Source organism: Agrilus planipennis, unplaced genomic scaffold (assembly GCF_000699045.2).
Source record: "Agrilus planipennis isolate EAB-ADULT unplaced genomic scaffold, Apla_2.0 scaffold110, whole genome shotgun sequence".
In the NCBI taxonomy this organism is placed as follows: Eukaryota; Metazoa; Arthropoda; class Insecta; order Coleoptera; family Buprestidae; genus Agrilus; species Agrilus planipennis.
The window spans coordinates 945,020-959,171 of record NW_020438935.1 but is presented as its reverse complement, the minus strand read 5'-3'; the positions used below and the strand labels follow the sequence as shown (position 1 = coordinate 959,171).

The 14,152-nt window shown below is 34.5% G+C and overlaps 1 protein-coding gene across 2 annotated transcripts in view; it reads left to right on the top strand.

Annotated features, from left to right (window-relative positions):
• The first annotated feature begins 975 nt into the window (after nucleotides 1–975).
• LOC108736287 (titin homolog) overlaps nucleotides 976–14,152 on the top strand; it is a 33,338-nt gene continuing 20,161 nt past the window's right edge. For both annotated transcript variants that reach the window (XM_025974290.1, XM_025974289.1), the window contains exons 1-2: nucleotides 976–1,263; nucleotides 10,888–12,871. In XM_025974290.1, the coding sequence (XP_025830075.1) occupies nucleotides 1,230–1,263; nucleotides 10,888–12,871 (2,018 nt within the window). In that variant the 5' untranslated portion in view covers nucleotides 976–1,229. The remainder of the gene's footprint in view (nucleotides 1,264–10,887; nucleotides 12,872–14,152) is intronic.

The window sequence follows — 14,152 nt, the reverse complement described above, 5'->3', positions numbered from 1 at the left end:
ACGCTATCTAACAAATTTTTTGGCAATACGCCCCAATGGAATGTTAACGAAAATAATAGCTCATTCAAAATTCTCAGACGCCTCCAAAAATTGTTGTGTCCTTCTTTTATAATTTCATAATTAAATGTAGTGACGTAAAGCAAGTTCGTCATTTAAAAAATATATGCGTACAACAAAATTTTTTCGTTTCATCTTACCTTTTACTTACTTTTCCGATAAATATAAAGCCATTATCGAAATTCTTTACAATATATAAAAAAATATTTATAAAACTGCTTGACGTGTTGATTGAGTTTATCTACCTACAGTTAACTCATTAATGAACCTTGGGAACCTACACTTAACAGGTATCTAATCAGGAAAGGTTTAAGGTGGATTTTGCTGATAACTTTGTACAAATTAATAAAAAATTATTACTTAATATAATCTTTTATGTATCCAAAGACCCTGAAATATAGCTGAAAACTAAAAAACAGTTAACAAGATGGACGCTATTCTGCAGGCTCCACAAGTCAATGTAAGATGGATTTGAGCCTCACTGGCGAAGGCTCAGTTTTATTCTTTTATAAATTTTCATCCTTCAGGTTTTTCCAAAACTAGTTGTTACAATTAATTATTCTTTTTAAAATGGGCTTCTAAATTAACAGTGTCCAGTGTCTCAATTAGATTTAATCCTTCAGCAATGGGTCAAGACCATTTGCAATGGGGAAGAACGTACAAACTATATAAAAATGCAAGGTGAATTATGCAGTCAAAGCTTTTTGAAGTTCTCAATCAACAAGTTGATAAAATTTACCCAAATAAATTTAAAATTCTAAAAGGAACCAATTTCATTTTCGGTTGCCCTTTTGCTGATTGCGGTTTCATTTGAAGAGAGAAAGCGACATTTTCGTCGCTTCCTTGTTTACGAAAGCCTCTGGTACACTTATTATAAAGTTAGTGTTGTCGTCGGGTAAAATCCAGACAAGCGTCCTGTTGCGTCCTTAGACGTTGGAAACAACGTCACGAATTTCGCAAAAATAGTTCCGTCTAGAAATAGCCTGCGGTAGTTCCAATCCACTTGCTGGCTGATGGGAAACTGAGACTCAGAAACGTTTTTCGCGTGTAATCGACCGTTTAAAAATATCGAAAAGAACGAGTTGCCGTCGAAATCGGGTTTGTGGGTTCGTTTATTCGCGAGAAAATGTCTTATTTCAGTTTTAGACGTGGTGCTGCTCTTGGGAAACACCATGGAGGTAGATAAAACCTTGTCCGAAACGATTGGTAAGTTTCAATGTTTTTCTATTGCACCATTTACCGTTTCTAAGCGTTCTAAAGGCTCATTTCATTTCACCATTGCATTTAGAAACACTTTTAATAAAATCATACTCTAACTTCAATGTTATTTTATACTTATTTATATTTACAAACGACGCAACCGAAACGAATCTGTTACATAATCCAAACTGGTCGAGCAAAACGAAAAGTTTGGATTTTGCTTGATAGGTATCAAGTCAGAATTCAAAAAATCCCAGTGTTTGAAACGCGCAAAGTACAAAGGGCATGTTGGCGTCCCTTACAGCATCGCATCCTAGGATGAAATCCATGAAGCTATTTTTATTAAATAAGATGATTTCTTAAGCCAAAAAGTTTGACAGAAGAGCGCTGTATAAACATACAGATGCGCATAATTGTTAGGATTACTTAGCTTGTGCCAACAATATTTCCTAACGTACTCGTCTCTATTCAGAACTAACATTTTGCTCCAAATTACTAGGATTTTGCTGTAATGTTGGATCTGGCCTTGGTTGGCCAGCTCCAACAAATGATTCATTTATTTCCATAAAACTATCAAACGTTTAAATCTTTAAAAAGTTACACAAAAGTCCAATTGGCAGCAGATGTATAACGAACCCAAATTTGGTAGCAAAATTAATGGTCACAAAGATGAATATGAATAATTTAAAAAATGTAGTCAAAAATGGGCTTTGTGGACCATTATATCCTTCCACCTCCTTGAAAATTGCATATTAAAGTATCAAAATCAGTTTTGGCTAAATTGTGGAATCCACAAATCTAAATTTGAATGCACCATTAAAATAACGTATTTTCTGCCACAAAATTTTGGGTACGTCTTTGTATAATGTCATATACATATTTCAAAATCCCCTTTGTATGCTTCTGATCCATATTTCAATGAAAATAACAAAATTATTGTATTTTGTAATGTAATAATAATTGTATTTAAGGAGCATGACTAGTACCTATTAGATCAACTCACCTGTATAATAAATAATACCTCCTCTATTTTTAATAAATACGTACCCTTGAGTTACGAACCATGAAGTTCATAAACATTGAACCGAACGGTAATAAAAATAATTTTTTTATTGATATTATTCACACAATTTTTATGATTATGAATAAAACAGTACGTAACCATGAGATTTCAAAGTGAATTAATTGTGCTGCAATTGTTTTGCATGTAATTTCAACTAAACCTCCTCATTTAAAAATATACACTTTTAAATGTCGGCTACTATTCTTTTGGAGACGAATACGTACTCAACCAAACATTTGATGTGTGAAGTAATACAGACCGAAATGAAACAAGTCTTGTTTGGTGTATATCCAATTGAGATTACCTCAAACAATTGATAATTTGTATGAAAAACGACTTCCCATTAATATTAACCGATTGGATTTATTAAAAGCGTAACCTGTGACGCACAATCTCAGTGTGAAGTACACCAGAAGCGGACGCCAAAAGTTTGTACTTGAAAATTAAATTTAGACAGATTGTTTAACAACCTATTCACATTTTCAAACATCCAATAACACACTAATTAACAACATTATTATGGAATTGAGAGTGATTTAGAGAAATGAGCCCATGTAAAGGGCAGCACAAAAATTTCGTTTTCATTTGACTCCTCTTCCTCATTGTCATAAATCTTCACAAACGTGCGGCCTCCCTCTGTTTGATGGGGAAGGTAGAATTTTGCCAGCTTTTATTATTTCAATTTAAAACTATTATTCTAATTGAGATTTTTTTTAATCCTTTTAAATACCTTACAATACTAGAATATTACGAAGTACCACAAACGACGTGGTGAACGCCATCTGTGGCTTTAATGCAAATTGAGTGGAAATCACTAAATTCAACAAGGTCCATTTATGTCGATGGATATCTACTCACTGAGAGAGGACGCCGGTTCGATTCCGGGTCTGTCTGCCTTGGTCCAAGTTTTTCTGTGGTTTTTTTAGATCACTCAGGCAAATGCTGGGGCAGTAATATTCCACAGATAATCTTTCATTCTCTTCTGTCTTCATTTCGTCCGTCTCATCTTTCTCACCCGAACCACCACCCACCCATCCCCACGATTCCTGAAAAGAGGCTGAAGAGGGCCTTCCGTCCTACCTTCCGGCGTAATCCGGAGGGACTGCCCGCCCACCAGCATTAGTGGCTGGTGGGAATGAAACACTCAAAAGTTTTTTTTTTCTATTTACTGAACTGAATCCACAGCGTAGCTTACCCTCAGGTCTAAAGGCAGTCGTTGGTTGGAGTTGTTTCCTAACGTTTCGCCAGCATAAGTTACAAGTACGATCTTCTTCAGAGGTCCTTCTATCTCCAATGCTGAAGACGCTTCCGACTCGTGCTAGCGAAACATTAGCAAGAAACTTCAATCGAATGTTGCGCAAGCATGTTTTTTATGGTCCTTTAAGTTGATGGTTCAAAATAAAGACACTAAGAAAACTTAAAATCATTGGCTTAACTCTCCCATAAATATTACGAGAATCTTTAGAAATTCTGTCAAATCTGCAATATTGGTTTCGATAGTTTCAGAAATTTTTGGGCTTGTTTTCAAAAATTCCTTTGCAAAGAAAATAGAATGTCCTTGTAGAAGTTCCACTGACTTGTTTTTATTGAGTATAGAACCCTAATATAGCAAACATTTGTCTTTGCTTTATCTAACTGAGATTAATTATAACCCAAGTTAATATGTTTGCAAATCACAGAAGTGATTTTGACGAAACAGCTGTAAAGTTTCCAAAAATATATGCTTTCAAACAAAAGAAGTTACGTAAACAAATCAGTTTCAGTTTCTAACGTCCAGCCTTTCTTCTGTTAGCTGTTAGCAAGTCTTCTACTCTTTGACATACGGATCGCATCTAATTTTTGCAGAAATCAATTATAAATATGCGGTAAAATCAAAGTCTGCAGGCTGTTTTGAATTCCGAAAGTCTTTGTTAGTAAACATTTATTGCGTTTTTGGTGTGAGAAACGTTCGTTGAAAAAGTTTTCGGTGCTTTATGTGTAACCGTTTAATTTATTGCTGAAGAAAACGTTACAAAAATAATACCTATAGTTGAGGCGATCAAAATTGGCATAGTCCGCATTAAATTATCTGTGAGAATTGACATTCGTCTTTCTTGTTTCCTCTTGGGACTGTAGTCATTTGCGTTTTGAACATGCCCTTGTTAAGTAAGGAAATGTTTCATGAGTAGTACTGACAAAGTAAAAAGAGATAACCGAATAACAGTAAGCGGTAATGCTAAAGATCAGGGTCGGATTTATACCTTTAAACAAGCGTCTATGCTTCTACTTGTCTGCATCTCTTTCTGTTACACATCAATTGGTGTAAGGTTATTCCTTTTTCTTTATTAGTGTCCGCTGCAATTACTAACTGGCATCTCTTTTATATCTTAACGGTATTTCCTCTAACGTCTGTCCTGAGCAAAAGTGGGCGATCTATTAGCAACCGCTCTAGTCTAGTTAGTAAGTTGAAAGAAGAAAGTAAAAGAGACAGTTTTATTGCGGATTATTTCAATTTTGAACGTTTTTCAACCATAGTTCAGTTGAAAATGTAGATATAATTCTACAGAAAAAATACGCACAATCCTTTGTCAGCGCTCATTACATTATAACATCATATTAGTCCTCTCCTCTTTTTCAAGAAACCATATTTAAAAATGCACTTGGTAGGGGGATGCAGAAATATTCTTTAAGTTTAGTTGGATTAGGTCAGGTTCCAACAGTTTCTGTTTCTCTTTGTTATCGAATCTCACATTTTCTTGTCTAAATAAGCATTTTCCGAAAATAAACTGCAGTTCCAAACCTTCCAGAAAATGATGAATTAACGAAAATTCTCCCTGAAGCATGGAAGCAAGTAAGAGTAATGCTCTTTTCTGTGTGTTCCTCTAATAACGTCAGTTATTTCTGCGACTGTTGTAGATAAACATATCACTACATCAGTCTTGAAGTATTCAGCTAACTGGCGAAAAACCCATAAGACCAGAATTATTTGGCACACTTTGGGAAATGAACATTGTTTGTATGTTTGTATGTGCGTGTGTGTCTGTGTATTTGTGAGACGCCACGTTCATTTTACAGATGTATTGACTCAAAATAAACGTGACTAAATAATAGTAAACATTGCAGGAGGAAAAATTAGATGTCGATGAAAGAAAAGTGCGAAATAGCATTTTAATGTTCCAATTCCTCATCGATCAAACATCATAAAGATGGTGGGTAGTAAAAATTGACATCAATCAAAATGGCCATCATTTTTTTGTTGATGAGAAGTACCTACACGTATATTACGTTGTATAGGGTTTTTTGTTTGGTGTTTCTTTAGAACTTGCTACTAAAGTTACTGAAACTGTAAGCTGCTAGCAAAAGCCAATTATTTTTAAAAATTACTATCCACACGTTATCAATTTCACTGTTGTCGAATATTAGATTAGATTAGCTAAGCTGTCCAAATCACATTTAAAAACTCTAGAGGAATTGAGGATTTGTCTGCCCTGGCCTACAAGTATCAGATAATATTTCAATTCTTTCCTGTCTTCGTTTCGTTCTATCCACCAAATACCCTTTCGATTCCTAAAAGGGAGGGCCCCACCCTCAAGCTTTATGCACCAGAGTTTAAGTCGTAAGGACTACCTGCTTGCCAGCATAAGCAGGTGGTCAAAATAAAACGTAAAAATTGCAAATTAATTTTCACATGAGCTTAGAGTAGCAGGCATTTCGTTGAACTGTCTATTTGTGATAAGTAAATGCAAGACTAATACAGTCTTGGTGTTCGTCTTACTATTGGTCTATCACATATTAACAAGTCTTCGCCTTGCTTTCGGTCCGACACCAATAATCTTGAGTTTCATCTTGCTTTTGGTCCAATACATATAATCTTGATCTTGGTGTTGCTTCTATGACATTGTAACAAGTCGAACACTAAGAACGCGTTGTGAGCGTTCAACAATTGACAAAACGCGTTCCGGCGTTCGGGATTTGAAATATCGTAATACAGAGTATGGTAATACCCACGCCACTGTTTTGGCTCAAAAATCACATCCTTCATGTCATTAGTGAAGGGTCAAGTTTCGTTAAAATTATCGCTCTTGCCTAAGTAAAATGAAACAATTATCATACCAAGTCAAGCATCAAGCAAGTATATATATATTTTCGAGTTTCAGTGAAACGATTTTAAAATACATTCCTGTATTAGTCTTTTTAATAATTTTTTAATTTTTGAAAATACAAGTATCTTAGTTCAACAAACTTTATTAGCTATTCAATAATATCTTTGAAAGAAAGGAAATTCACTAAAAGAAAGAAAAACCGTACATTTACCCAGGTCGACAAACTGTTTCCTATTTATTGTTATTTCAGTGAAAAAATAAATATAGCGATATAAATTCCAGATATTTTTATTTTTAAGTGGAAAGTGACATGCATATTTTTTCATGCGAAAAGAAAAACATTTATAAACAGCAAGGAGTAAAGTTGAACCTGCGCACTGCACGTGGAATTGTGTGCTATTAATTTTAACTTTCTCTGTTATATGGATAATTACAATTATATCTACATTATCTGTTTCTGCTTAAGCATTTACTTACGAGTATTTGTATCTCAACTTCATTGACCATAAAATGTAATTGTTATATTCTCAAAATCTGACCGATGTGCAAAAATTTTCTAAAGTTCAGTGTATTCGCCCTGACCCTTCATTTATAAAATATTTAGAAAGACCATCATACGGTAGAAATCAAGGTTCATTAGTACCTATTGATTAAATTGTAATTATTCGGGAATGATTGAAACCGTTGTTGTTTATTTGAATTAAATTTCTTTTTAAAATGGGTCAGATATATTTACAGTCCAGATGGCATGCATGGTGAAATTTAATGGAGTTATTTTTCTTCATTGGGTTAGATCAATACCAGTTACGTCAGCTTCTTTTTTGAATAACTATTTGGGGAATTAGCAAAATTAAATGATTTCTAAATCTGCATCTGTGAACTGATTGATTTGTACTAGGTATTTTTAATTATTACAGGGCTCTGTAAAGTTATAGATAGCTTTAAATAAAATGGAAATGGTATTTACAAAAGAGTATTGCATGAAAATAAATAAAAGTAAAATAAAAATACTGGTATGCAAGGGAAGAAAAAGTAGGGAATGAACGAATGTAAAGATAGGAGACGAAAGATTAGAAGAAGATAAGTCAGGACGGAAGGAGCAATAGGGATATAAAGCAGAGGATAGCGCAGGGTCGAGTCGCTTTCAATAAAAAGAAGTCACTTCTATACTCGTTAACGATTAATTTAAAAATTGGAAGAACATTGTTAAAGGTGTTTGTTTGGAGTGCGACGCTGTACGGATGCGAAACATGGACGGTGGGCGCGGCGGGGAAGAAAAGGTTAGAAGCGTTCGAAATGTGGTGTTACAGGCGAATGATGAGGATACTGTGGATAGAGAAGGTTAGAAATGAAGAGGTGTTAGAAAGAATAGGAGAACAGAGGACTCTATGGAAGTCAATAAGAAATAGGCGAGATAGATTGGTAGGACACCTTCTCATCCATGAAGGGTCTAATCAGAGAGATATTAGAGACAGAAATTGAAGTTAGAAGGAGTAGAGATAGACCTAGATTAGATTACTGTTCGCAAATAAGGATATAGGATGTTCTAGTTTTAGGGAAAAGCGAAAATTAGTTCAGGATAGGAAAGAGTTGAGGTGCGTGTCCAACCAGTCTTAGGACTTCCAACTTTATGATGATGAAGGCTCTATAAATAAAACTTAATTAGTCGTATTGTGATATCCTTAATATTAAATTCACGACGTTTTTGAAGCTACTAAACATTTTTATGAAGTACTTAACCAAATTTCTAAACTGCAACCATACCGAAATAACGGTGATATTGGCATTGCAGAAAGCTTTTCTAAACAATATGAAATTATAGTAGTTGCAATCATTACTCCTGTAAATTGCATACTTGCATCGGTATACAATTGGTCATGGTCGTGAAAATTCATAAAGGAAATTTAGATTTCCTCAAGTTCTGTGATGCTAATTGGATTGCGGATTTGTAATAAACCAACGAAATGGTGTTTTGTTTTTGAAGCAATAGACATGGAGTTGTGTACTTTTACAAATTTATACCTGACACTTGGCATAAGTCCCAAAGAAAGCAATGGCACTTGGCACACCAGAACGTTTCCACAGCAACAAAACCAAAAATTACTTCGAATTTAAGAACGCACCCAACTCCCCGCGAGTTAAATTAATCTTGCAGGTGAAATTTATGAGATGTTTGCTTACTTAACAGGAATCCCATAAACGAACTCTTGAAATAGACGCACTTGAATAGATGGTATCGGAAAAATCATGATATCAAAATTCTTAACTGATCGAGAACTGTCTGCGGAAAGTGTTAAGTTAGAATGTTTGTACTTACCGACTTGAAAAATTGCTGGTTACATTTGTTTGTTTGTTAAACTGAAAAATGAACCTACCTATTTAAAAGAGCACAAAGTGCGGCATTGAACAGTGTTAAGACGGAAATTATACTAGAAGTGGCTACTTGTCTTTTACTAGTTTTGGGCCGAGTGAAAAAGTGTGCTTTGTATGTATTTATGAATTTTTTTGGTAGAAGATTGCTAATGTTGAAGTTTAAACAATACTTAATTAATTTTCTCAGTTCTCACAAAGGGTAAAAGAAACGCGACTTTTTATTCATACATATTTTAATTATATTTATTCACATTTAGTTAGTTTAAAACAATAATTTATTTATTGCATACGACTCTAGTAAATTTGAAAACTCTTTATCTAAACATTAACATTTTTGTGGCAAAAGAAAGCAGTGGAGAGGGTTCGTTAAATAAGATTTTCTTTTGTTTCAGAAGAAATACTGAAAGGATTTTTGAATGTAAGTTTGTGTATCCCATTTGCTTGAATGATAACTTTATTATTATAATTTTTATAAAAAAAATACATTTTTTGTGTTTGGGTTTCCTGCTTATCAACACTCACTATATTGGCTACAAGACGCCACAGTATATTGTTTATTGACTTTTTCGTTAATTTCTTAGTTCTAATTATTCAATTCCGATGATCATGAAGTATTAGTAGTTTTAAGAAGTTAATTAAACGTTTTATAAACATAAACAAACAAATTCAAGTATTCGTTACCAAAAATTAATCGTTCCTTAATAGTGTAAAACTAATTAATTTTTATTTACTCTAGTTGAGATTATTATCCTAGTATTTAATTAATTTTCCATGTAGGTAACTTTGTTCAAGCGGTTAAAATATGAATAGGAGATTCCACATTTCAGACTGTCTTATTTTAGACGATTAGATTTTCTTTGTTAATGTTAAGATAAGAATTAATATGGACTTCTTAAGCCGTTTAATAAAGATACGGTGAGATAAACCTAAATCTCTCCACTTTGTCTATGCATTCGTTTAAAAAGAAAATGTCTTTGAAATTATTCGTAGAGAATACTAAATTAAAGTTCCTTCGGGCGAGTACTAGAAGAAGAAGACGGTATAAAATACTAAACGAAGATGAAAGTCCCACGGGAACTGTTAGAATTATTAATTCTGAGGGTACGTTATTACGTCACTTCTAAAAGTTTGTTAGTTTTATGAATGTGAAAGTGTACCAAGTGAATTTCGAAATAAAATTATTACCTTAAAAGAGTATTTTGAAAAATAAAAAATGGAAATTGTATATTATTAAGTACCTAGTGTTCTAAAAAGTAAATTATATTATTTTAATGCCCACTGTATCCCTCAGGTAATAAATATAATTCTAAAAATTATATTCGATGAGTGCGTTAGGATCTTTTTTAATTCTTCTAACCATTACTACTTAGATAATAAAGGTATTTTTAAAAGTTACTTCAATAAGCTCTGATGTAATATTCCACTAGATTTCTTCTTCTGAAAACCTTCCCCAAAATCTGTTTTCAGTATTCCAATGTTAGATTTGTGAGTGAACCATTTACATTCCGTAATTGTAGTTTACAATATACGGTTTAATTATGGTTAATAAAAAACAGTATCCATTAGGTTGTGGCTATATAAATAACGGTGTGATGGTGGTGAATATCAAATATTTTTTGAAGTGTTTTCCTTATTCTCAATAATTGATTGAACATCTTACCAAACCTCTGGATATTTTTAGCTCTTTATTATGAAAGTGAATATAAAATGCATAATTGAATACAGGGTATTCAAACAGTTATTTCAACAAGTTACAGAAATAACCCCATCGAAAAAGAATATCTTCGTGTTCGCTTGTATCATATTTACGGAATCAAGTCAAACAGTGCAACGACCTATTTCCATTTTCTGGCTACAGGGTCTTACATCTGAAAATTTATTTTTAAAGTCCTTGTAGATATTTCATCAAAGTACTTCACTAAGTTGGTTGAATTGATCATTTTTCATCTTTTAGAACAAAACGGTGTAAATACCTTTGACCATAAGGTAAAAGTAGATATTTCATTCGTTTCTAAGTAGATAACTGATAACAATTCCTATCTTAATTTAATTTGCCTAATGACAACAAATATAATCGGAAAATTAAGTAATTGTTTTCCCTTTTTTTTTCAGAAAAAGATACACCACGGGTTCCCATTAAGACATATCAGTGGGAAGACGTACGAAGATCTCGTAAAAAAGGAGGATACCCTTGGACTCACATTACAAAACCACCATACGACGGTGAAGAAGACCCTGAAGGTTACACTTTAGAAGCATATAGAAGAAGTCGCAGTCGAAGCACTTCGACAATCGGAAAAGCACGAAGCGAGAGTGCTTCCACATTTGGTGATAGAAGCCCGTCGCCATACGATCGACAAAACGAGGAAAGCTTGAATCATTCCAGAACACCCTCGACTGTCAAAGCCGATCAACATCAAACAAACAAAAAAAACGGCGTAACGTCCTTGAGTCAACCGAATTTTGAACATTTTAGAGAAAGAACAACGACTTTCGAAAGTCGCTACGAAAGAAGCATCAGCCCTCCTTCGAACGAACGGACTCGGAGTTTAACAAGAGATTTAACTTCAGGGAGCTTTAAAAGAAGCAAAAGCCCTTCTAGGAGCTTTTCAGAAAAGAAAAGCGAGAGTCCTCCGAACCAAAGAAGGAGCCGAAGTCCCACAAGAAAGGAGACTACGAATTCAACTATTGAACAAAGCAAAACCAACATGGAAACAAACGAACCTAACAGCAAAGACACAAAAAATGAACTGGATCTCGATGGCAAAACAAACGAATCATTTACCAAGAGCGACGAAAATGTCAATGAACCATTGGATGAAATTTCGTTATCTCCAGAAGAAGAAGCAACAAGTACACCTGCAACAAAAGACACGAGGTCTCGAATTGAAGAAAAGGCAGATTCTAAAAGAAAATTAAAGCGACGACTGAGTGTACAAAGTAGTTATAGTAGAATAAGTCTTACCAAACAGAGCATTTTAGACAGAATCAAAAGCACAAAGAGGTCAATAAAACCGTCCAGACTAGTCAAACGTTCAAGATCGGACGTCACCTATGAGAAAAAACCCATCAATACAAAAGGAAGAAAAAGCATCGACACTACAAAACACATTGATAAACCAGTTTACATTCATATTCCTCTAAAACCCCCACCGGGTCAAACAGATGAATTTTCGTATTTAGAATTTGAGAAAGATCCTCCTCCCGTAGGACAACTCCCAGAAAAGAAAAACGGTAAAAAGGAGGTCTTCGGAGACGACCGGGATGGCAGTCCTATTGTTGGGGTGATATTAGAATTCGATGATCCGGACAAAAAAGACGGATACACATCTAAGGAAATAAACGACATCATCTCTAAAATGGGAAACGGTGCCAACGTGCAACAGATCGATGCCAAAGACTTGTTCCCCGAAATAGCAGAACAATCAGCAAAAATTAAGGAAATAGTAGACAGTATAGACGATAAAGCCAAAATAGTGGCAACAGATGGAAAAGAAGTTCTCGAAGAGGTGGAAGTAAACAATAAGGCAGAAGTATTGGAAAAGCTAAAACAAGTAGAAAACGGTTCCACCCAAAGCATTAAAGCAACAGATGATAAAGATGTACAAAATAATTCTCTACAACCACCAGTACCTCAGCAGCAACAGAATGAGCAAAATCATTTGAACGTACAGTCAAATGACGGCGTGCAAATACAGGAAATGTCAAGTCGAGAAGGAAGTACGTCTTCAGCTTCGAACAGGAGTCCTGGAATGCTAACCGACAAACCAATAACATCAGAACCAGACGAGGACAACATAAGTCAATACCTAGACAAAGACGAACCTATTGAAGTTGAATCGAGTAGAACGGAAAGTGCCGAACCTGAAGGCACGACTAAAGTCAATACAGATATTGTCGAAAAAATACAGCCGCTGAAGGGAAGCGACTTGGATGTGCCAAAAAATAGAAAAAGAGCTCGATCAGAAGAACCATCCACCAGGAAAAGGAAGCTTTCTATCGAAAGTAGTTATAGCCGAAAGAGTCTTTCCAAACTGGCATTCTTGAAAAAATTCAAAAACTTTACCGACAAAATAAAAATTCCTTCTTTGAAAAAATCGGAATCCAAAGAAAAAATAAAAGAGAAACCGAAAGAAGAAAAGAAGGAAGACGATAAAGAAGTAGCCCAACCAAAAACTAAGGATAACTTAAAAAAATCGAAAAAAGAAGAACCAAAATATATCTACATTCCTTTAAAGCCACCAGAAGGAGAAACGGATGAATTCTCTAAATTCGCTGACGAACCTCCCACAGAATCAAATGTTTCAAATAAGGAACTTAAACGGGAAGATACTGAAACCTCGGTAGAAACACCAACGAATGACGTTCAAATTATTATTCTAACACCTCCTTCTGATGATGAAATATTAGACAGTAATCTTCCGGAGACTCCATCCGAAACCGACCAGAAATTCTTTGACAATATGCAAATAGATAACTTAAAACATTTGGCAAAGAAGGTTGTAGATGAGGTGTATCCAAACTCCCACGAATTACAAACGGTACAAGAAGAAAAGACTGGATCGGACGAAAATTTAACCAAAAATGGAGTAATAGAAGAAACTAATAAGAAGGAAGACGATAGTATTAAGACAGAACAAAAAATTGAAGAAGAACCAACCAAGACAACTCCAGAAGAAAGTAAAGTACCTCCAAAAGAAATTGATGGGGCCTCTAAAGAGGAAAGGGTTGTTCTTCAAGAACGAATATTAGTGGACGAAGAAGATGGTTTAAAATTAAGTGAAGTAGCAGTCGCCATGATAAACGAAGAATTGGCTAAAGAATCGCTACCACAGACTCCTTCGGACAAGGTCAAAGAAACACCAGCAGCTGTTGAAGATGTGGTGAAGATAAAGAAGAAAGTTTTATTCAAAAATAAGAAGAAAACTGACGATGGAGAATACGAATACATTACTATTCCGGACTCACAAAGAAGTAGCTACGCCGAAGATAAACCAGAAGAATCGGATACATGCCAGATTAAAGAAGACGTAGAATTGATTAAAGATAAACATGAAGAAGGATCCCCCAATGTAGACGGGAAAAAGTGGTCCGAAATAGAGTAAGTTTTACCTCTAGATGAGTTTGACCCCTCAAACGATTTATGTGTGATGCTTGCTTAGCATTTTTAGGTAGCTTTTCATACATTCAAACATTCACGGAATTCATTTAGGGCATGATTCTTCCTCCACTTTGTTTTTATATGTCAGATTTTTTCGTACAGTTGCAAAAATTAAAAAATTAACAACCAGTAATCTTTACTTGTGTTTGGAATATTTAGAAATATAAACTTTAGATACATAAAATGGACGGTACCTAAATGACTCATCACGTGCTA